The sequence below is a fragment of the Euleptes europaea genome, chromosome 4, assembly GCF_029931775.1.
Source record: "Euleptes europaea isolate rEulEur1 chromosome 4, rEulEur1.hap1, whole genome shotgun sequence".
NCBI lineage: Eukaryota > Metazoa > Chordata > Lepidosauria > Squamata > Sphaerodactylidae > Euleptes > Euleptes europaea.
In genome coordinates this window covers 106,921,466-106,945,355 of record NC_079315.1, presented here as the reverse complement: position 1 = coordinate 106,945,355, position 23,890 = coordinate 106,921,466, and the positions used below count along the sequence as shown (strand labels likewise).

Genomic DNA, 23,890 nt, shown 5'->3' with positions numbered 1-23,890 from the left:
TTCCCGTTAAAGTGAAGTGATTCTACAAATCATTATAAAAATTCCTCCATATATACATAGCCATTTGAAAGATTCCTATAAACCCAAGATATGACAGCTTTGATAAATACGTTCCCATTATCAATATATTACAACTGTTTGGCTGTCAAAAATCTTATTTAAGAAAATTACGGTCTCCAATGTTAGTGTTTATAAATTAATCATAATCAGTGGAGACACACGGCCTATATTAGCCACAGAGCAGCTATTATTGCAAAATATTGAAGACCCTTTCCAAGGAAACTGTGCAATTCTAGCTTTAAGGCAGCCAATATACAAACAGGCAGAACATTTCAAAGATACTGAATGCTCAGGAAGCCCACAGTACTGATTCATAAGGCATCGTGGATGCGAGAGGTTCCTGTTTGGCATTCAGAAACACCAACTTACCTAACTCTGTCAGAAACCCATCTCATGCCAGGAGTGTATGTTTTTTATTTGAACAAATTCAAATAAAAGCAAAATATCAGCTTGCTGCATATAGGGGTATAACACAGCGCAAATCTAAAGTCTTGCCCCTAGTTGTGGGGAACAATAGCTTGTCACATGCTAGTGTAGCCTTCCAGAAAGAAAAAGGCGGTACAAGTCAGATGAGCTATCTCTGGATCTAATTACATTCAGACCACCCACCTAATTTCTCATAGAAATAGAAAAAGTTGTCGAGTACAATTATATCTCCTTAGCACATGGCGAAGCCCAAAGAGATTCAACAGGCATCTCTCATATGGCTTTTCTAAGACTGAGGTATGGTTGTAGAATCCAGCAGCCTAATTCCAACACACAAACTTCTTACATTCGTTGGTGGCTATAATGCCACGCTTACAATAACAGTAGTACTAGGTAGTTAATTCAGTTTCATGCTCAGCATACCTCTTCAGCTGCCCCTAACAGGACAACTCAGAAGACTCAGTGCAAGCTACAAGGAAACTTGAAGGCATTACTAAGGAAGAACCAGAGAGAGCCCTATGCAGTTTGGAATCAATATTCTGGCATCTTCGTTTTCTGCCTTCTTGTGATTGGCAGCAAGTGACCAGGAGTACATTTCTTATAAAGGCAGCAGGATAATACACATGAAGGAAGTGTAAAGACAGACTTGTGAGGGACAGAAGAGACTGTAATCTTAAGTTCCTGAGTACTAAATTATTAGAACGCCTCACTGAGGTATCGTTCCATGAGCTCCAATCCTTACAGGATGAGAAGCCTACCAGAAGTAGTAGGATGCTTGAGTCAATGAAAGAAAAAGGCTAGCGGTTTGGCAGCTTATATTAAAAATGTAATGACTTCGAAATAAGTAGCAAAAATTTTTTTTTTAAAGGAAACTAAAGATATGCAAACAGTATTATCAGACCTCTATGCAATTTAAAATGAACCCAGAAGACTAATTCTAACCCAGGTTCCAACGCTTGTGGGTTTTACTGGCCCTTTACGCTTCTAAACAGAGGGTCTTACAAAAGTCTGACAATCCTTTCTACAGTTACAGAGCAACTAAAATTTACCTTCCTATCCTATGCACCACCCTTTCTTAACTGCAAGGAGTCTTGATTTAACTACATTATATTTAAACTGATCGGGAATTATATTGGGGTTTCTAAAAGAAAACATCCCAGTGCTAAAAATTCACAAGGCAGCTTTAGCCTGAAGGGAAAGCCTGCCACTAGAAGCCAATCTTTTTACAGGCTGGGAAGACCAAAAAGCGTCAGCACTTTTATTTGGGCCGTTAAAAAAACAACGACGGAGGTTCATGTCAAACGTCGCCTATTTCAACAAAGTCATCGTCTCTGCTGGCCAAGTCTTCCTCGCTTCCCAAGTCCTTCCAAGTACTGGTAGGTAAGACCGGCTTGAGGGAGTGCCTTTGAAGCAGAGCAAATGGGAATAAGGATGACCGGCGACGATCTTCATTCCTCATTAAGGGAGGAGTCTCCACCTCTGAAGATGCAACCTGGCTGTGACTTTCGTCCACTTTCTTCTGCAAGCCCTGCACGTCTTCCATGGTGTCCAAGATGGTCGTCGCGGCGGCAATGGTGCCGCCACCAGGGAGCTGGGCTTCGGGGATCCAGCGTAAATACCTCTGCGCCCACACTCTGATTCCCGGCCCCTCCAGGCGGGGCAGCAGGATCCCATGGAAATCGACAGGCTTAGAGTGCCAGTTGTCATAGAACTCCCTAGAGGTACTCTGAAGCTCATCGGAAGAAGTGATCAGCCTGCTGATCCGTTTGCCCAGAATGTTTTTAATTAATTGGTCGGTTTCTTCCTTAAAAAACCCTCTCTTGGGAGGTGGTTTGCTTGGCGTCAGTGGCAGAGAGAGTTGCCGTTGATGCTTAAAACAAAAGAAAGAGGGATATGGTTTAAGGCAAGCTGAAATAGATGTCACCCAATTATAGAACATCTGTCTTACCCAAGAGAGGCCCAAACAGTGGAAACATACCAGAAGACTTCACCAAGACAATAAACAGCTATAAGTTGCTTACCCCAGTAATTTTAAAGTGGAAGACTAGTCACCTTATGTGTGCACTAGAATTCACTACTTTATCTACTCTCCAAAATCGAAATGTTTAATACGGTCCCAGACCAACAATAAAAACTTTTACATACTAAAAATAGTAGCTATATACATCAATACATCAATAAATATATAATCAAACATTCGTAGGGGAACTATTAAAAACATAAGTGTAACTAGAACACAGTTAAAACTCATTTGTTGGGTTTGACCCATGCTCGTCTAGCCTTCATACTTCGCCATCCAAATTTGGCCATTTTAAAAGTTAGCTCGGTGTCTTTAACTGAGAGCAAGTTAGAAAGGCGAGTCGCTCTAGTGCTCCCTGAGTGGTCAGCTATTACAAGGGAAATGTCTTCTCTTATTTTATTTTATTATAAATTTTGCAATCATAAATGACATGTTCAAGGGGCTCTATGCTCCCATCAGAACAAGGGCATACACGTTCACCATAGGGGATCTTCTTGTATCTACCTTCCATTATAGCTGAAGGGAGAGCATTGCAGCGTAACAAATTAAAGACCCTCCTATAATCAGGATTTTCCAGATGAACAAGATATGGCATCAGGGTCACATTAGTAAGGGTAGTGTAGTATACTATTGTTAATACTTTTTATCAGGTCAATTTGCATTAGAATGAATTCTTTAACCAACAGTAGCAACTGTCAGGAAGCCAAGATTCCTGCCCCCAAATCAGATAACTCGCTTGCCATTTCAAGTAACCTTCCAGACTCAAGCTAGTAATTGTCTGTGTAATCCGCTAAAGCATTAAATGCCAATGTAAAATGCATACTATTCAGGCAATTCTGCATCTACCTGCTATGCTGCAAAGGGAACTTTTGTTGGAGTATTGGTAAGTCAGGTTAACAGTTATCTATGTCTTGTAGAAAGCACATTTCCACCATCAACTGGTAAAAAATTTATAATGGTAGCAAGTTGTTTTTAATATCATGTTCTACCAATTAACGGCACAACCTACTAGATGTGCCAGTTTATATGGAAATTGTTTGCATGCATATGTATTCAAATGCATTTATGGTGCTTGTTACTTACTTGTTCCAAGAGATTAACCCAGCATTCATTTTCACAACCTGAAATCAATTTCACAACTTGGTTGGCTTTAAGAGGGGAGTAGACATGTTCATGGAGGAGAGGGCTATTCATGGCTACTAACCATGATGCATACCTATTCTCTCCAGGATCAGTGGAGCATGGCTATTATATTTGGTGCTGTGGAACACAGGCAGGACGGTGCTGCTGCAGTGGTCTTGTTTGGGGGCTTCCTAGAGGCACCTAGTTGGCCACTGTGTGAATGGACTACTGGACTTGATGGGCCCTGGTCTGATCCAGCACGGCCTTCCTTATGTTCTTATGTTCTAATATCTGTTTTGCATAGCAAATTAAATAGCCGCATCTAACAAAACTTATGGTGGCAAGCATTCAGACGGAATATCCATCCTGTGCAAGTGATGTGGAATGCACTCAGTTTCACTGTACTGTTGTTTGGTTCTGTTCCACACTTTTTAATAACTCAATATAGAATCTATGGCTTTCTCTCCTCTCAGTTTTATCTTCTTCTGTGAAGAAGTATCAGCTGATAGTGTGTCACTAGCCAAAGGACACCTTGTAAGTGAATGGAGGACCTAGTCCAGCACTACATATTACCTAGAATCACAGAGTTGGAAGGGACCACCAGGGTCATCTACTACAATCCCTGGCACAATGCAGGAAATTCACAACTACCTCCCCCACACACACCCAGTGACCCCCTACTCCGTGCCCAGATGGCGGCCAAGATGCCCTCCCTCTCTCATCATCTGCCTAAAGTCACAGAATCAGCATTGCTGACAGATGGCCATCTAGCCTCTGCTTGAAAACCTCCAGGGAAGAGCTTACCGCCTCCCAAGGAAGTCTGTTCCACTGAGGAACCGCTAGAAAATTCTTCCTAACATCTAGACTGAAACTCTTGATTTAATTTCAACCCGTTGGTTCTGGTCCGACCTTCTGGGGCAACAGATCCCATTTGCCTTTTTAGCTACCACATCACACTGACTCATGTTCAGTGTTTGGTCTAACTTGCCTGAGTGAGGCCTAAGAGGTATACAATGGGGTCAGTTCTGCTATACCATGCTCCTGTTAAGGAATCACAGGAATACATCAGGCTGGATTTGTTCTTTAAATGTAGATGCAGAAACATTGTTAATTTTAATCATGCTTTTGATCTTGGCACACTGAATACTTCAGCTACACTTAAACGCATATTTAACTGGACAGTATGATGGCACTTGAGATCTAGGGGTCTCAGTAGACCATACACTGAACACGAGTCAGCAGTGTGATGCGGTGGCTAAAAAGGCAAATGCGATTCCTCAATGATCCACACCTAAGAATAGTAGCTTAGAGGAAAAGAAGTGAACACCTTTACCTTGAATTTTGTGGTTTTCCTCTGAATTTTATCTAATTTTGGCTTTTCTGCATAAAGGGGGTTATTCAGCAAAGCTATTGCTTTACATTCAAACTGCACAGACCAATCCCAAACAGAAATGAAGCTAAGAGGGCTGCTTTCTGCATCACAGCTTCCGCCAGTCTGTTGGGGAGAAATAGTTCAGAGTTAGACAGACCAGAAATTCAGAATTCCACACTAGCTCTTTACAGTGACTATTGTTTGCATCCAAGAAGATTAAGGTTATCCAGAAAGTCCTCTAGAACCACATTTTTATCCTGTTCTTCCTCCAAGTACCTTAGGACAGCATACACTGCCCTGTGAGGAAGATTGGACTGGGAGAGAGAAATTGGCCAAGGTCTCCCTTACTACAATACAGAAAGCAGATGTTAAAGATCAACCGTTAAGCTAAAGAAGAGTTGGTTTTTATATGCCGACTTTCTCTACCACTTAAGGCAGAATCAAAACAGCTTACAATCACCTTCCCTTCCCCACAACAGACACCCTGTGAGGTAGGTGGGGCTGACAGAGTATGACTAGCCCAAGGTCACCCAGCTGGCTTCATGTGGAAGAGTGGGGAAACAAACCCGGTTCACCTGATTAGTGTCTGCCACTCATGTGGAGGAGTGGGGAATCAAACCCGGTTCTCCAGATCAGAGTCCACCGCTCCAAACCACCACTCTTAACCTCTACACCACGCTGGCTCTCCAGGTTTATGTCAAGCGTAAAAACCTGCAGTTTAAATCTGTCTGCCTGTGAGATATCAAATTGATCACTAGAGGGAGCAAAACACTTGGAGAACTGACCCCCCCCCAAAGGCAAAGAATATCACACCCTTTTTTATCAACAATGCGATGGACTTTCCTGCGTTCTTATTTTCATCATTTGTAAATTCCTGTTGCTTGGGGGGGCTTCCTGTTCTGCATGTGTTTTGCTCCCTCTAGTGTCAATTCGATATCACCCAGGTTTATGTCAAGCATAAAAACCTAAAAACCTGCAGTTTAAATCTGCCTGCCTGTGAGATATCAAATTGATCGCTTGAGGGATCAAAGCATGTGCAGAACTGACCCCTCCCCCCCCCAACAGGAACTTACAAGTTAGGAAAATGAGAATACAGAAACACCCAGTGTTTCTCTGGAAGCTTACTAGATGGTAATAAGTGCAGTGTAGCATTTCCATAGAGTTTACTTCAATATTCATACCACCTCTGAAACTTTCTTGAGGACTTCTTGTTCAAACCCACCCTGGGAGTCTGTCTTGGGTCAGACAAGGCAGAATATAACTACTGTAATACAGCAGCTAAAGTTAGTCCTCGCAAATTGCCAAGAGCTAGTTTCCCAAAGGGCCAAAAAAGGGCCTTTGCATCCCAACAAGTAGCCCATGCTGTACAGGCACAACCTGAAGGACAACCACTCAGACCTTCGCAAGAATGGCCAGTTGGCTCTTGAAAGCTTTGGGGCGACAGTAGCCACCGCTGCATACTCCCTAGAAAGCTCAGGGCAAAAGAAGGCAGTTCACTGCCAACTACAGTGAAATATGATGGAGCCCCGTGGCGCAGAGTGGTAAGCTACAGTACTGCAGTCAAAAGCTCTGCTGACGACCTGAGTTCGATCCCAACGGAAGCCGGTTTCTGGTAGCCGGCTCAAGGTTGACTCAGCCTTCCATCCTTCCGAGGTCGGTGAAATAAGTACCCAGCTTGCTGGGGTAAAGGGAAGATGACTGAGGAAGGCGCTGGCAAACCACTCCATAAAACTAAAGTCTGCCTAGGAAACGTCGGGATGTGACGTCACCCCATGGGTCAGGAATGACCCGGTGCTTGCACAGGGGACCTTTACCTTTTTATATTGCTGGTTAACTTATTTCCTTTGGTCAGTTCTGAACGCGTCTTCAATAATAAGTGTGTTTTGTCTTCTGTTCTGGTTCTGCCACCTTCTGGCTTAGATCCCTGTCAGGAATGAGTCAGTGCTTGCTCAGGGGACTACCTTTACCTTTATGCACAATACACAATTCTGCATAAGCACAGGATTTGACACTGAACATTCTATAAAGGAAACTAACAAGATACTGAAGTGAACTCCTGTGTTTTTATGGCCTCAAGGGCAGACAAAGTACACAGGCCATGCCTGATGAAGTATAAGATCGCAGACGGGGACGCGGAGTCTGTCCTGCACAATTTCGTCAATTCTGGCCATGAGGAAGTATGAAAGCAAGCAAACCTGCACGTTAACTTCTTGTACGTGTGTCAGAGGTAAGCTTTTTATTGGCACTTATGCTGAACTGGCATTAATTTTATGACCCATTTGACAGCACCCAAGAAGCTTCTGCAGTGCCCTACAGCCCAAAACGTTCCATCTTACCACAGCGGTATCGTGTTGATGTTGACAATTGAAGAAGAACGTGCTAAATATAGGTATGTACAAGCAATCTGACAAGACAGTTAAGTAAGTTTCTGTGAACTCAAATGCGGGTGGATACTGCTGAACCAGCTGCCAGATGCAATCCAAGAAGAGCAAGAAAACTGGCACCTGAAAGATAAAAAGTCACTTCAGCAACAGTGTTCACATCCAGAAGCATTTAAAATCTGATGGCAATTATTAACTGGTCCCCCTTAAAGGATTCATCGACTAAGATGATTTACTCACTTTGTTCAACTGCTATATATTTTTTAAACCCGTTTATGAAGGCTTCGATTCACTAATGTAACTTCTCGATATGAGTGAAAGGTACCAGCTACAGCCATGAATTAGTGTCCACTGCTCATTCGGTAGCTGGTAGTAAAGAGTCTAAGAGCAAGAGCACCATCAAAAGCCTTCAGGATCAATGCCACAAGTTCTAAGCTGTGTGTATGTGTGTGTTTTAAGTGCTGTGCAGTCACTTCTGACTCATGGCAACCCTATGAATCAGTGTCCTCCAAAACATCCTAACTTTAACAGCCTTGCTCAGGTCTCGCAAATTGAGGGCTGTGGCTTCCTTTATGGAGTCAATCCATCTCCTGTTGGGTCTTCCTCTTTTGCTGCTGCCCTCAACTTTTCCTAGCATGATGGTCTTTCCCAGTGACTCTTGCCTTCTCATAATGTGGCCAAAGTACAATAGCCTCAGTTCAGTCATTTTAGCTTCTAGGGTCAGTTTAGGATTGATTTGATCTAGAATCCACTGATTTTTTTGGCTGTCCATGGTATCTATAACACTCTCCTCCAACACCACATTTCAAAGGAATCTACTTTCTTCATTGTCCAGCTTTCACACCCATACATAGTAATAGGGAATACGATGGCATGAATTAACTTGATCTTGGTGGCCAGTGACACATCCTTACACTTAAGAATTTTTTCTAGCTTCTTCGTGGGGGCCCTTCCCAGTCTCAATCTCCTTCTGATTTCTTGGCTGCAGTCTCCCTTTTGGTTGATGATGGAGCCAAGGAATAAAAAGTCTTGAACAATTTCAATCTCCTCATTGTCAACCTTAAAGGTGAGTAATTCTCCTGTAGTCATTACTTTTGTATTCTTGATGTTCAGCTGTAGTCCTGCTTTGGCACTTTCTCTTTTAACTTTCAGCAGTAGTAGTTTCAAGTTTTCGCTATTTTCTACCAGTAATGTAGTATCACCGGCATATCTCAAGTTGTTAATGTTCCTCCCCGCAAAGTTCCAAGCTACCAATTCAAAACTGCACAGCAGTTCTGCTTTTGCTTACAAAGGGGATTTGGCACTTCTCTCTCTGTGGGCAGGCAGTACTGAGCTGCACTCCCCGCAGAGGCACACTGCAAAGACGTAGCGCGATGAAAGATCAGGGCAACTCCTAACTCCTTCTCCTGTTCGCTGCAATGCTGGTACTACCATGCAGCCAGTTTGGGGAGTATTGAAACAAGCTCCTATGAAATATTTTCTCTCTTTGAATGAGTGAAATGCTTTTAAAGACAACAGGGGCATGCTGTAGACATAGTCACCTCTTAAATCTGAGATGCATTTCTTCACCTAGAAAGGTACCTCATCTTCATGAGGGGAGCAGGCAGGGCTTTCACTACTTCTCAACAGTTGCACGCCTGCTGTTCTTCTTTTGACCCGACTTGTGGTTGACCTTTTCGCCTGTCCCTAAATGCACTGTGAAACAATTACCCACAGGCTGGGGTAAAAAGTAGCTTATTGCCTCACCTCAAGGGAGAAGGATCAGAAGGAGGGGGGGGCAGAAACTGCAGCAAAGCCTCAGAGGTAAACTGAGTTTCATTGTCAGCTTAGCTCTATAACCTGAGGTCACCCAGCATGGTGCCCATGGGCTCCATGGCACCAGAGGTGATTTGCCATTGCCTGCCTCCACATCACAACCCTGGTAACTCCTTGGAGGTCTCCCATCCAAATAACTAGCCCGGGCCGACCCTGCTTAGCTTCTGAGATCTGACAAGATCAGGCTAGTATGGGGCTATCCAGGTCAGGGCTTTATGTTGTTAAAGCAGTAAAATTAGTTTTGATTTGGTTGGTCACTAAGTATTGCATATATTTAAATTTCCCTCAAATTTTCTCATTTTTTCCATGGCTTCAAAATTTCTGGAAATTTTACATCTCTACCAATGACAAGGAGAACTAGCGTGGTGTAGTGGTTAAGGTGTCAGACTAAGACCTGGGAAACCCAGGTTCAAACCCCCACTCGCACCATGGAAGCTTGCTGGGTGACCTGGGGCCAGTCACACACACTCAGCCCTGACCCTCACTAGTATTTGGATGGGAGACCTCCAAGGAATACCAGGGGCGTGATGTGGAGGCGGGCAATGGGAAACCACTTCCAATCGTCTCTTGCCTTGAAAACCCTACGGGGTCGCTGCCGTAAGTCAGCTGTGACTTGACGGCAAAAACAACAACAACAGAAGTTCTATGGGATAGTTATACCTCTTCTCTTTCAGTCTGCCGCAGATGGTTACATCGATTCAAAAAAGCATGTCCTCCCATTATCCACTCTTTCTGAATGAGGCTCTGAAATCCCAGCTTTGTTCTGCAGTATGAATCCATCATAATTTGAACCAGGCTGGAGATCACACAGCACAAGTCTGAAGCATTCTCTTCTGCAGAGAATTAAAGAGCATCAAGTGTCAAATCAGAGCATTCCTTAGAGAGGTTAGGAAGTTTTATGGACACTTAATGTGGAACAGTCATTACACAAAGTGATAAGTTTCAATGCATGTTAACATTCCTTCAAACACAACTCCTTCAAACACAAGCTACTCATTCACCTTGATGCTGACACAGAAATGAAGGATTGGCTATTTGATTACATTGTCTTCAAGACTGCTGACCGCCCACAACTCTTCATTTTATATTAAAGTACTTTCAAAGAATGGGCATTGATCAAAGGGTAGCCAAAACATTAAGATGCTACCTTAAAAATAGTATTTTGGTTCAGTGCACCATGGTTGCTTTCAGATGGCAAGCACAAACCTCCATAATGGGAATGTGCTGAAGTCCTCAGGGTCACAGGCCTTTACTCCCAACCAGGTGCAGAACTGGTACTGCAAATGAGGAAGGCTTCAAACCACCATTCACTACTGCCCCACCTGAACTGAGCTCCTTAAATTGCATTCCTAAGGAATGCTGATGAATTTGAATGGAGCACCGAATTGGCAACCCTATGAATCAGTGTCCTCCAAAACATCCTATCTTTAACAGCCTTGCTCAGATCTCACAAATTGAGGGCTGTGGCTTCCTTTATGGAGTCAATCCATCTCCTGTTGGGTCTTCCTCTTTTGCTGCTGCCCTCAACTTTTCCTAGCATGATGGTCTTTCCCAGTGACTCTTGTCTTCTCATAATGTGGCCAAAGTACGATAGCCTCAGTTCAGTCATTTTAGCTTCTAGGGTCAGTTTAGGATTGATTTGATCTAGAATCCACTGGTTTATTTTTTTGGCTGTCCATGGTATCCATAACACTCTCCTCCAACACCGAATTGTAAATTGAGACACAACCACTGAAGTGTTAGACTAGGTATGGAGACCCCCAGGGTTAGAAGTAAAAAAGAAGGGAATAGAACTCAACCTAGAAAACAGAAGTTGGGTATCCAAGGTTGGGTGGGATGAAAAAAAATATAAATAATGGAAATATATAACATTGTCTGACTAGGTTGATACTTGCACACAGCTTATATGGGAGACATATACAGCCCAGCATAAAAACTTAAAACAATCTTACCAGATGTTGGTGTAATGGGTAATATATACAACCTATTACATGCCTGGTCTGTTTTATATTGCCTATATATGTAAATATATTTGTAATATGTGGGCATGTTTTATATGGGTTTCAAATAGACCACGGAGAAAGGCCATATAGGCCAAAACACGTCTGGCATGTGGTGACAGATATCAACCTTAGGAAATGCCATTGTGCGGTTTTAACGTTTTTAAAATAATTTTAATCTTGACATAGCGTTTCTCATAAATTATATGTTTCCATTATTTATATTTTTTCATCCCACCCAGCGTTGGGTGCCCGACCCCCAGCGTTAATCACCTGCTCGCCATGAAACATGCATTGGGTGACCATGGGGCAGCCCTTCTAGCTAGGCGTAATGTACGTGCTGAGTTTTTGCTAAGATAAAACGGGAAAAGAGAACCATGCAGGCATCTGATAACTCCTTGGGCAAAGGGTGGGATAAGAAAATGCGAATGAGGACTTTTTGCTCTGCGATGTCAGCACCACGAGCCGAGGGATGATGGAAGGGCGTACGTGAGTTTGTTCAGGTCACAACAGATTTGTCAGACAATTGGTTTACTGCGATTTGCTATAAAATTAGGAAAGACTCTATAAATCATTCACCTGCAAAATCAATGTCAGTGTTTCTATTGCTAAGTAAGCCAAGCAAACACACCAGTACGGCATGCAGAGAGGTAATATTTCACAATAAGCAAGGAACACACAGGGAGGTTGTGTACCACACAAGCATCACCAACAGCAACAGAACTTCAAGTACAAGGCGAGCAACCTGGCACACTATAGTAACACAGTGAAACAGGAACGCAACTCTGTACACAAGGCAACAAGCAAGGAGCGCCATGGTGAATTCTTAGAACAGTTGCTGATTACCAAAGGGTGAAACTAGTTTGAAACATTACAAAACCAGCCCGAGTAGTCTTAAGCTGTGCCGATGCTGGGCTTACTTGAATGGCAAACTGCCGAGTGATCATACTAAGCCCTAGCCCCTTTAGACTTGCAAGCAGTACTCTACTCACAAGTGAAGGAGAAAGAAGTGAGGCAGCAGAAGACAGGGCTTTCACTGAAAAGGAAGGAGAGGGAAGATGCAGGTGTCCAGCTAAAGCCAAGAGAACATGCTAAAGGTACCTCCAGCTGTGACTATACTTCGGAAGAGTCCATTTACAGCTCAGACAGAAGGTGGGAGCCATGCACAAGTCTGACCAAGGAAATGTATGGTTCTACATACATTCTGGGGAGGGGCCGTGGTTCAGTGGTAGAGCCTCTGCTTGGCATGCAGAAGGTCCCAGGTTCAATCCCTGGCATCTCCAGTTAAGGGGACTAGGCAAGTAGGGGATGTGAAAGACCCTTGCCTGAGACCCTGGAGAGCTGCCGCCGCTCTGAGTACACAATACTGACCTTGATGGACCAGGGGTCTGATTCAGTATAAGGCAGCTTCATGTGACCATGTACACTATATTATCCTAATTTTACAGCCAGTTTCTAGCCAGTTTCAACAGGAAGTTACCATGAAAGGACCTATACAAATGGCTCATTTCATCTTGCTTACAATATATTCCCTTCCCCCAAACTTGAGAGACAAGGTCCCCAAAAGGGATCAAGGACACATAAGAGAAACAAGCAGTAAAGCAGCTGTTCTCTCAAATCCCAACTCCTAAGGGAGGGGAAAAATTGACCACAGTTCTAGATAAAACTGTAGCAGGGAGTACTCTCTGAACAAGCTGCCAAAGCAGCAGTACCCTTTTCCTATTCGTCATATGAACACATGAAGCTGCCTTATACTGAGTCAGACCCTTGGTCCATCAAAGTCAGTATTGTCTACTCAGACTGGCAGTGGCTCTCCGGCTGAGGTCTTTCGCATCACCTACTTGCCTAGTCCCTTTAACTGGAGATGCCGGGGATTGAACCTGGGGCCTTCTACATGCCAAGCAGATGCTTTACCACTGAGCCACATCCCCTCCCATCATACACAAAAATTCTCTAAGTAGAATGCTTCAGGGCTGGGGCCTTTGTGGAAGGGACTGACCGAAAGGTGCAGAAGCTGATAGGACAGTCGGCTCAGGAGTCAAAAGAAATTTAACCACGAGGTAGACCTACTTTTAAAACCAAGGGAAAGAATTAAAAATCTCACTGGTGTAATTCAAGCTCTCTGGCACAGCTGAAGTCTGTAAGAACGCTGGCTTATGTGCGTCGCTTGAATTATAAAGAACAAGTGTCTAAAAATTTAACGAACAACCCGCTTATCCAACTACATCATAACACAGCTTTGTTAGGTTAAGGTTCTTTTAATTTAAATAAAAAGTTGTGAGAGCAGTAGAGAGTTCTAGTACGGATGTAATACTAGGCAAATCTCTTAATCGCAACCGAGGTTCCGAGAAGGCTGTGGCATCGTGCATTTGTTCCCCACAGAACATTCCTTCTGCCTTTATTCCTACCAACATTAACCACAGTTAATGCTAACTAGGATTCCTAAAATCAGGACTTGAACCTGGTCCAGAATGAATAATCTTTGTTCTATCAAGGTATCAAGTAAAATAAATTGCCCCTGGCACTTCAAGAGCTTCCTTTGTTTATTGCCAAGAAAACATTTCGTTTGCAAAAATAAAAATTTATGCCTGTGCTTCTGCAACAATCAAAATTAAAAGTTTAAATGCCCAATATGTGTTTTATCTAAGCTGGTGTCATTTTTAATGTTTTGGCTCTGTGTTTATTAAGAATTTACTTAGCCAGTCAACTCCAGGCAAAGGAGGAATACTAAAGATGTTTTGTCTTTTAAAACTTTGCTCAAGTGTCCGCCAGTATCTCATACTGATCAGAGCATTACTCTGGATTCTCCTCGAGAATGCACGTTCCATCAGGAACTCCAGACTTGGCAGCTCAGTACTATGCAAACTGAAGAAATTAAGCATGTGCGAGCCTATTGAATAGCAACTGCCATACTGGGCAAAGAGGACCCTACGGGGAAAACTCTATGAACAAGTGGTTGTGAATCAGGTCAGGCAAACAAGCAAATTCACCTCCCATCATTACAGGCAGAGTATTCAGGAGCTTTAACTTTAGGGGAAAATTGTGTCTAAACAAAAATACAATTTTATGCAAATAAGGGAACGCAACCAAGGTTAAGCATTTAAGTTTCATCTATTTCGGAAAGAAAGTCTCAATTAAAAAAAATTCAGTGGCATTAGTGCTAAAAATGGGTTGGCACATGCACTGGACTAAAAACTCTAAATTTAAATGTATTCCGACCATAGAGCATTAAAAGACAAGACTCAGTTGTAACACCTTGAGTTATTTAACTCATCTTCTATGAATGATCCCCTTTGGGACTGAGGCCGGGTCTTACATCATGTCGACCAGAAAAGTCTTTAAATGCACTGTAGACATCCTTTTAAAGAAGAATTTAAGTATAATTCAAAGTAGCATGTAGTTAATGAATCTTTCAACTCTGGCTATTAAGAAACTGCAGTGGAAAGTACACAGAAAAAGCAGTCAAAATGCACACCACTCTTACCTACAAGGAGAACATTTGTATTCTGTGCTTCCAGCAAGTCAATAACCTCTATTGCTTTTCTGAGATACCGCCTATGAGAAGAAAAAACCAACGTAAGTCACTGTAATTAAGGTAATTATGCTGCAAAGCCAATGGAGCCAAGGCCTACACACAGATTTGGGTAACCCAGAGCTAATAAACATTTAAGATTCACATCAGCTTTAAAATTTGTACCGATGTAATTCACAATACAGTGTCAGACTAGCTGGCTTATTACAAGGGGAAGCTTTGAGGAAAAAGTAGTCCAAACCAACCTTATGATTTCTTGCCAATTTGTACTTTCCAGTAATGAAAACCATTTTACATCAGTATCCCAGAAGTCAGAACTATTATCTGTTTAGAAAAAGAAGTCGTATTTCAGTTGTCTGATTGCTGAAAGTCACCTTGAGAGAGAAGCTTTCACATCAAGAAGACATAGTACATTTCAAAAACACAAATGATGACAGCAAGCACACACGGGTGCCTCTGCTACCCAAATATAGAATAGAGCTGCAAATGGTTAATGATGAAATGGGCAGGGTGTAAAGAAAAAACTAGAGGACCAAGAGCTAAATCGTAGCAGATATTAGCAAGAATGTAGAAAAATACTGAAGTTGCATTCACATCATGACCAGCTGTGGTTTGTGTAACAAACTGATTGGTGCACCAGATGCAAGTAAAAAACATCCCACTCTGTGAATCAGCCTGTGTTTATATCCAGTTTTTGCCTTCTGTCTGCCTCCCAACACGGGGGACATCATGCTTACACTACCACCACTGGTTGTAGGGGCTACTGAAAATTGTGGCTTGTAAATTCAGATTCCTAATAAACCGCAAGTTAGATCAAAAAGTGGTTAACTAGCTAGAAACCCTAGTTTAAAATCCCAGTTTTATGTCAGCCAACAAACCCTGCTTTGTTGGACTGTTTGAATTCTGAAGTTACAATCAACAGGGGTCTGGCCAAGCCAAAATTTATGACAACTAAAGTAAGATCAAAGTGAGAAGAACAGGGCCACAAAAGGGGAGATAAAACAATTCAATACTATTGGAAACCAAGGACAGCTGTCTGAAGATTAACATTTTAGATACGGCTCTCAATATCACAAGGTACTTTTATAACAGGGGATATTGTGGGGAAATTGCCCCTTTTTGGTTTAAGAGTCATCACACAGATGACTCTGTCATCAGGCAGCTGTTAAAACCAGTCCCTTTGCATAAGGAAGATCATATACTAAGTAAGCTTAGATCAGAACTGCTGAAGCTATTTTCGGTAGCAGAGAGCCCTGGACAAATACCTGATTATTTGCTTTAGACGGGTACCAGTCCTCTACCTAGTAGTACTTACCTACTAGAAACAGCTGTTTAAATCTAGTATATGCAGTTTGGATATCTTGCAGAGACGGAAGACTGCTTGAAAGCTCTTCAAGTTTCATGGCTTCATAAGGCGGCTTATTAACTGTCTTGTACATTCTGAACACACAAATTAAGCATTCAAGATTAGGGTTTTAAAAGTAACATTTTAACTGGAGGAAGCAAGCTAACAATTCAGCTCTCTAAAACAAACAGAATGCCAAGCTATATGAGTTGCTAAACTGGTTAACACTGTTACCAATAATCTCAAGGATTTCTGAACCTTGTTTAAGTTAAAGGGATGCTGGTTAGAAGCTACCTTAGGTTCGTTTTTTTTTTTTTAGTAAAGGGTAGATCCACAAGGGTCGTAACGCCAGTACTATCCAGTTATCTTGTTTTCAGAAAGTAAGCAGGATTGTTGTTGCAGTTGCCCTATGCACACAGAGCATTGCCTCCTACAGATATTCCAATAGTGCTGTAGTATCCTGAAGAATGAGCTTTAAAAGCTGAGCTGTTAACCTCTCAGGGCTTTGTAAGTATAATATGGGAAGAAAAAGCCATCCACAGACCAATCCAGAAAAGAATGTTTCTTTCTACACTGACCGGAATGCCAAGCATAAGTTAAGCTATGCAGTAAATATATTATTGTGGCTAGCAGCAACCATCTGGGCAGTGACTGTTTCTTCTGTTAGCAGTTCTGGGAACATGCAAGGAATTCACTGCTGGGAACATTCAAGGAATTCACTGCCTCTGATAAATCTTTTATTGACTGGATCCTCTGCTACTATTTTAACATATCCTTTTTTAAGGCAGACTGCATAATTGCCAATTTATGTGTCAATATTCATTCATCCCCAAGGTTTGAGGCAGCTTACAAAACTGACAAACTAATATACACACACACACACACCGATTACATAGCCGAGGTCTTGGATATTGCATACCCAAAGTATATCCTTGGAGGTGCTATACTGAGTGCTCAGTACTGCTTGGGGAAGGGGATGTTAAAAGTGTACTTTTGGGCATGCAACTGCCCTATTGCTTTTTGGTCCGATCTACCATCTAAACCAAAAACAGAAATGGGAAGAAAAACCTTAACCCAGAAAAACTATGTAACCAAAGAAGGTTGACAAATGGCCTAATGACAGTATGAATACCAATGGGTTACATAAAACTAGCAGAACTACATAGTTAAAAACATTTTGATAGTTTTGTTGAAATGTTTTTACCTATTTGTATTGTATTAAAGTTCTGCTAGTTTATTTTATGTAACTCATTGGTATTTATACTGTCATTAGGCCATTTGTCAACCTTCTCTGGGTACCCAATATACCATCTACCATGCAGAAGCATTAACAGTCGTATACTGCAAACAGTTTCATTGGCACATCAGCTAGTACATGGGTTTAAAGCATAGCTCCCAGCACCCAATTTAATCCCAAAAGCACACTGAAACAAAAATGAAGTCAAGTGTTCGCAACTATGCAAATATAGTACCAGGGGAGGAATGCCTCAAGTACTGGACAGAACAGCATCTACTAACCCTTCCAAAAAGATTTTTTGCATTTGTGAAGCACTGTCATCTTGTTCTTTGGGGAACGCTGACATTTTGAGAAGAGCAGCACCCGTATGGCAAGACCAGCACCAGATCTGCAACACACGTTTACAGGTAATTAAGCAGGTGGTTATACACCAGGGACACTCATTTTATATACATTAAGATCAAAGCTGTAGTTTCCCAAAGGAAAGCCTGGCACAGGGGCCATGCAGAAGATCTTATGTGCGCACAGTACACACTATGTGACGGTACACTTGTGAGTCTTCATGATGCGTACGCATGCCCTGCTGCACAGAATCACTCTGTGTGACATCTAGAGCTTAAGCAGAACCAGATACATCAGGCCAGTCGTCCACCTAGTTCGGCACCCTGTTTCACACAACCATCAGCCAGTTGCTCTGGAGGGCCAAGCAGGACACAGATGCCAAGGCCTTCCCCTGATCCTGCCTCCTAGCACTGGTATTCGGAGGTTCACTGCCTCTGTCTATGGAGGCACCCTTTTGTTACCATGGCTGGTAGCCATTGACGGGCCTCTCCCCATGAATTTGTCTAACCGTTTTGTGGCCGCCACTATATCCACTGGCAGGGAGTTCTACAGTTTGATTACTCATTCAGTTTAGGACTAGATTTCCTAACAAATTCATTGGGTGTGCTCCGTACTTGTATTATTATATTGGCTTAATCTTATTTTAGGCCTTTTTTTTGTCAAACCCAGACTATGCTACACCTCTAAATATGGGGACTACAAGGCCAGCTAGTCGCATCAAGAAACCAATAGCCTAAAAGTTAATAACCACATTTCCATTTATTTCCTGAAAATAATTCTGAGAAGCTGAGCTTGACACTGTTGAAGTAGAGGCCAACAGGAGCCTCAGGCCAATATGAAAAAGAGAGAGAAGATTTACAGCAGCATGAGAATTAACCAGAAATGGTGTCACAACACGTTTTAAGAAGTTATTTGATTCAGAACTGCATTAAATTCACAGTAGACGTTCACGATAGGAATAGCCCTGCAGCAAAGCGTTTGAAGAGCAGACCACTTCTGCAAGTATCGAGGAAGGTCAGCCCTCTTCAGAACAGCCAAAAGAGACTGCCAGAGGGTTTCTAAAGGCTCTCAATGCCTAGAGATCTCACTCTGCAGAATTCGTGGCATCAGCTCCATGTGTGTAGACGGCGAAACAGGCTCATTACTCAAAACTTATGTCCCATGTACAATTTTTGTCTGTCGCGTGTATCCTTTGTTCATGATCCACACCCATTTGATGTATTGCTCCATTTTGTCAGTTGTGCCAGAACAAGCCCTACAGAGAATTTTATTAGAAACCTTCTGTTCAGTCTCGCTACAAATATACTCACAGGCACTCCTTTTCCTTGGTACTCCAGAAGACTCTCTTCAGAGACAGCCATGGGCACAACGAAGTAGGGTGGCAACCTAAAAAAAATAAATTTAATAATCTTATACCTGCATGATCCCGAAAGTCATGACTGCTTCGGAATTAAAAGTTTCCCCTACTAGAGTAATACTTCCGGGGGGGACGGGGGGACGACAACAGCAAAAGCAGCAATGGTTGTACTTCTGTATTTAGAATACTTAGAATCATAGAGTTGGAAGGGACCACCAGGGTCATCTAGTCCAACCCCCTGCACAATGCAGTAAATTCCGAACTACCTCGCCCCCACACCCCCAGTGACCCCCTACTCCATGCCCAGAAGATGGCCAAGGTGCCCTCCCTCCCATCATCTGCCTAAGGTAATAGAATCAGCACTGTGACAGATGATGGCCATCTAGCCTCTGCTTAAAAACCTCCAGGGAAGGAGAGCTTACCACCTCCCGAGGAAGCCTGTTCCACTGAGGAACCACTCTAACTGTTAGAAAATTCTTCCTAATGTCTTGAAGGAAACTCTTTTGATTTAATTTCAACCCGTTGGTTCTTGTCCGACCTGCTGGGGCAACAGAAAACAACTCAGCACCATCTTCTATATGACAGCCCTTCAAGTACTTGAAGATGGTTATCATATCACCTCTCAGAAGCACTGGCTCCTGCTGACTCTCAGCCCAACTGCCTCAGCTTCTACCTCTGGCAAGAGAAGCCTTTTTTCTCCTGTTATATACTTATATGCCACTTTTTTACTGGAACCCAGGACTCATGGCTTACAAGTTTCAGAATCGTAAAAACTAATGACTGTCAACATCCCAAATGAATCAAGACATCCATTACTCATTACAAAACTCAAACAGGCTCACAGCACCTGATTGTAAGCTGGCTTGATTCTCCCTTAAGTGGTAGAGAAAGTTGACATATAAAAACCAACTCTTCTTTTTCTTAATACATGCTTATCTCAAGCTGGTCCCCACATTTCTTGCACAATCACATCCTTCATATCATTAGAAACTGATGACACTTTCCCCAGCAAACAAAGACTTCCTTACAGAGAGACGTTGTGCAGTTCTTTTGTTTGACAAGAGTCATGTGGACAGTATTGTGCAATTCAGCCAAGTGGGCAGCTGACCATCAGTAGCCTCAAGTGACCACTGTCAGCTGACCCAGTCAAGCAGCATGCAGGTAAGGTTTGGGTACGTTGAGGTAGGGCTATGCGAAGATGCCAAGATCACAGAACCCAAAAGTGTAGTTTTCTCTTTTCTTTTTTAAAGTTTCTAACAACTTTTATTGAAAAGATGACATCATTTAGGCATCAGCAATAGTAACTTCAACTTCTACACTAGGCTCATTACTGATGGAAGTAATCTGCTTGACAATCTTTGATGGACTGTGCAAATTGATGAGATGCATCTGGAAACGATCCCAAGTCTTGGAACCTTCACCACAAAGGGTTTTCCGTGTAATGATTCACAGTCTTGGTAGGCTTGCGAACAGGTCCTTTCACTTTTAGGTTTTTTTCTTTTGCACCTCTGATCAGATCTGCACAGACTTTCTCAAGAGATTTCACGTTACAACTTGTCAAGGTAATTTTGATTCAGTGAATTGCTACTTCCTGTTCAACAGATGCCTTGCTAGGATAGCATATAATAATTTAGTGGAATTGAAAGAAATAGGAGGTTTGGGATTACCAGATTTGAGAATGTATTATCAGGCAGTTTGCTTCACCTGGATAAAAAATTGGACTCTATTAGAGAATCCCACATTATTGGAATTGGAGGGACTTAATCTAAGATTCGGGTGGCATGCATACTTATGGTATGAGAAAGAAAAAGTAAATAAAGACTTTAATTCCCATATTATTAGGAATAGTCTATTACAAATATGGAAGAAATATAAAGGCTTTTTGGAAACTAAAACTCCTGGTTGGATTAATCCCATAGAAGCATATAAGAGAAGGGGTGTTCATTTAAATTTGGATAGTAATATATATAGAGAAATGATAGAATATAAAGAGGGGACATGGAGGTTGAAAACCAGAGAAGAACTTTATATTAAAGATTGGTTTATGTATTACAAATAAAGGGATATATTTAATAAGGATAGTAGAAGGGGATTTAATCAAAATAAATCCAAATTTGAAATTATACTAACCAAGGGGAATAATGGAATGATAGGAAGGATTTATAAATTATTGATTGAAATGAATTTAGAACAGGAAAGAATTAAACCAGTCATGGTGAAATGGATGAGGGAACTAGGTTATAACATAGATTTGTAAGTATGGGAAAACTTGTGGAAAAAGGAATTTAAATTTACTATTACTAATGAAATAAGAGAAAATTTATATAAAATGTTCTACAGATGGTATATAACCCCAGTATTACTAAGTAAAATGAAAAAAGAGGAGGACGGTCTTTGTTGGAAGTGCGGTATTGATATAGGTACATTTATGCATCTTTGGTGGTTTTGCAAAAAATTGAGATTTTGGAGATTAGTTTTAAAGGAAACTAATAATTTGATTAATTCAAAGATAAAAAAAGATCCTGCCTTTTGTTTATTGGATATTCCTAAAGGAAACTAATAATTTGATTAATTCAAAGATAAAAAAAGATCCTGCCTTTTGTTTATTGGATATTCCTAAAATGAACTTAGAAAAAGGTGATAGAGTCATATGTCAACATAGTTTTGCTGCAGCAAGAATTATAATTGCTAAGAACTGGAAGCAAACAAATAAACCTTCAATCAAAGAATGGAGAGAAGTTATGGATATATATACGGATGGCCAAACTTACAGATTCTTTACACGGTAAAGATATGGATGAATTTAAAAAAATATGGTCTAAGGCCGCTGAATATTGGGATAAATTGGCAAAAACGGATTTTATAGGTATTGTTAAGGAATTATAGACTAACGTGTTGTTAATAAGTAAATATAATAATATATTTTTTTTAAATACTGTTATAACACCGCTCCGGTGGGTGGTGGAGGTTTGGGAGCTATATATTTTATAAAGTATAGTTTATTATGTATTAGCATTGGATGCAATAGTGCTCTTTGTGTGATTTTGTATTTTTATATATATATATATATATATATATATATATATATATATATATATGTATGTATGTATTTTTTTGTATTGTATTATGATTTTATTTTTGTTTACTTATAAAAAGAAATAAAAAATTAAAAACAAACAAACAGATGCCTTGCCACTATCTTTAAATGCCATGGCTGCCACGAAGCTTTCCTGACTGACTTATTCCTGGCCGGAGTGAGCGAGGCCCAAGGAACAGCGGTGAGTCAGGATAGCGCGACACCACCCGATCGTGAGCGTATGCAGAGAAAGAGCGGAAGTGTAGTGTTTTCAAGCCCAAATTTCTGTACTCCCAACTTGGCACTCTCCTCTGGCTCCAACGTGCGGCCATTACTTCAGCCACCTGGTGAACCTCTGAAGTCTGCTAAGAAGTTATAACATTGGATACTAATTGCTTTGAAAGAAATTCCTTTATAAAAAGAGGAAGTAAGGAGGTGATGTATTTTAAGCAGGAAAGTCTGCTGGGGAAGAATTATTTGGAAAGGCTCTTGAAAACCATTGCTACCCCAATATGTTTAAGAGCCCAGATCAGGGGTGTCGAACTCATTTGTTATGAGGGCCTGATATGACATAAATGTCATTTGGTTGGGCCAGGCCATGTGTACCAGCCCGCAGCGGACTCGCCAGCCCAGATCAGGACTGGGGGGGGGGGTGATTGCCTCGATTGGCGAGCCTGTAGCACCACATCTTTGGGGGCGACAGAGGAGAGCGATCCAAGCAAGGGCTGGAGCCCCCGCCTTCCAATCCCCGCTGCCTATTATGCTCCACATCAGGCAAGCGGTGTGGAGCATAAGGTTCCCAGAATTGGGAACTGAGGGAGGCAGGCAGGATAACAGCACTCAAAGGGCTAGATCTGGCCTGCAGACCTTATCTTTGAGACCCTTGGCCTAGATAATCACTCTCTACAGTCTTTGTTTGCAAAAGGCTATTTTCTGTGCATATGCACCGCGATACTTAATTTCTTTTTCAAGAGTGTTTCTCACAGCAGCTTAGAAGGATGAAATGTAAAGATAATCCACTAAGCCTGTGCACCGAAGATCATATAGCATACACCATAGTCGTCAGATCTCTGAAGTCTTCAGTTTCATCCCAAAGAAGAGATGTATGTCTCTTAGGCATACAGGGGTGGCACCAAGTACCAATTAATCTTTCAAGTCCCACCACCCCAATAAGCACACTTTCCAAGTTACCTGATATCTGCATTCATGTAGCATGACATTGAAAAAACATTTTTTAATTTAAAAACAAATAATAAGATATCATTACTAATTGGCAGTTAGTTAGCAAAAACTATTCAGAGTTGTGATATATAGGTAGTTTAAGTTATTCTAGCAAAATTTCAGTATTATATTGAGTAAAAGGATGCTTGGTCAATATGAAAGAAAAGTTTAGGATTTATAGTAGAAAAAATACTAATATAGTACAATGTTCTCACAGTTTCTCTACTTATTAATTTTTCTCCCATCACACACACACACACACACACATATATAAAGTTTACAGGGTTTGCAGTTCTCTATCTCCAATTATAACCTCTTTTACAATATATAATACACGAAAAACTTTTATATAATAATTGAAATTAGGTTGGCTTTATCATCGCTTCACATATTAACAGATGTCTGTCTTGTCCAAGTAATCGAGTATGTCTTTTTGATGTATGTATGTATGTGTAGTGTTGTGTTTTTGGGTGTGTTATAGTGTATTGAATTGTTTAAAAAATAAAAATAAAATTAGCTTGTAAATGCAATAATTAGGAAAGCTTTGGTTGAAATAACCAGTTCTGAAACCACTGTGACCTATT

At 41.5% G+C, this 23,890-nt stretch overlaps 1 protein-coding gene across 1 annotated transcript in view; it reads right to left on the bottom strand.

Annotated features, from left to right (window-relative positions):
* Positions 1 to 1,783: 1,783 nt before the first annotated feature.
* The window catches only part of MTMR12 (myotubularin related protein 12), a 35,003-nt gene continuing 12,896 nt past the window's right edge, over positions 1,784 to 23,890 (bottom strand). Inside the window, exons 7-15 of the mRNA XM_056848105.1 lie at positions 18,963 to 19,038; positions 17,592 to 17,698; positions 16,044 to 16,168; positions 14,974 to 15,052; positions 14,681 to 14,751; positions 9,857 to 10,029; positions 7,337 to 7,504; positions 4,962 to 5,123; positions 1,784 to 2,356 (exon numbers count right to left, since the gene is read on the bottom strand). Coding sequence (XP_056704083.1) covers positions 1,784 to 2,356; positions 4,962 to 5,123; positions 7,337 to 7,504; positions 9,857 to 10,029; positions 14,681 to 14,751; positions 14,974 to 15,052; positions 16,044 to 16,168; positions 17,592 to 17,698; positions 18,963 to 19,038 — 1,534 coding nt within the window. The remainder of the gene's footprint in view (positions 2,357 to 4,961; positions 5,124 to 7,336; positions 7,505 to 9,856; positions 10,030 to 14,680; positions 14,752 to 14,973; positions 15,053 to 16,043; positions 16,169 to 17,591; positions 17,699 to 18,962; positions 19,039 to 23,890) is intronic.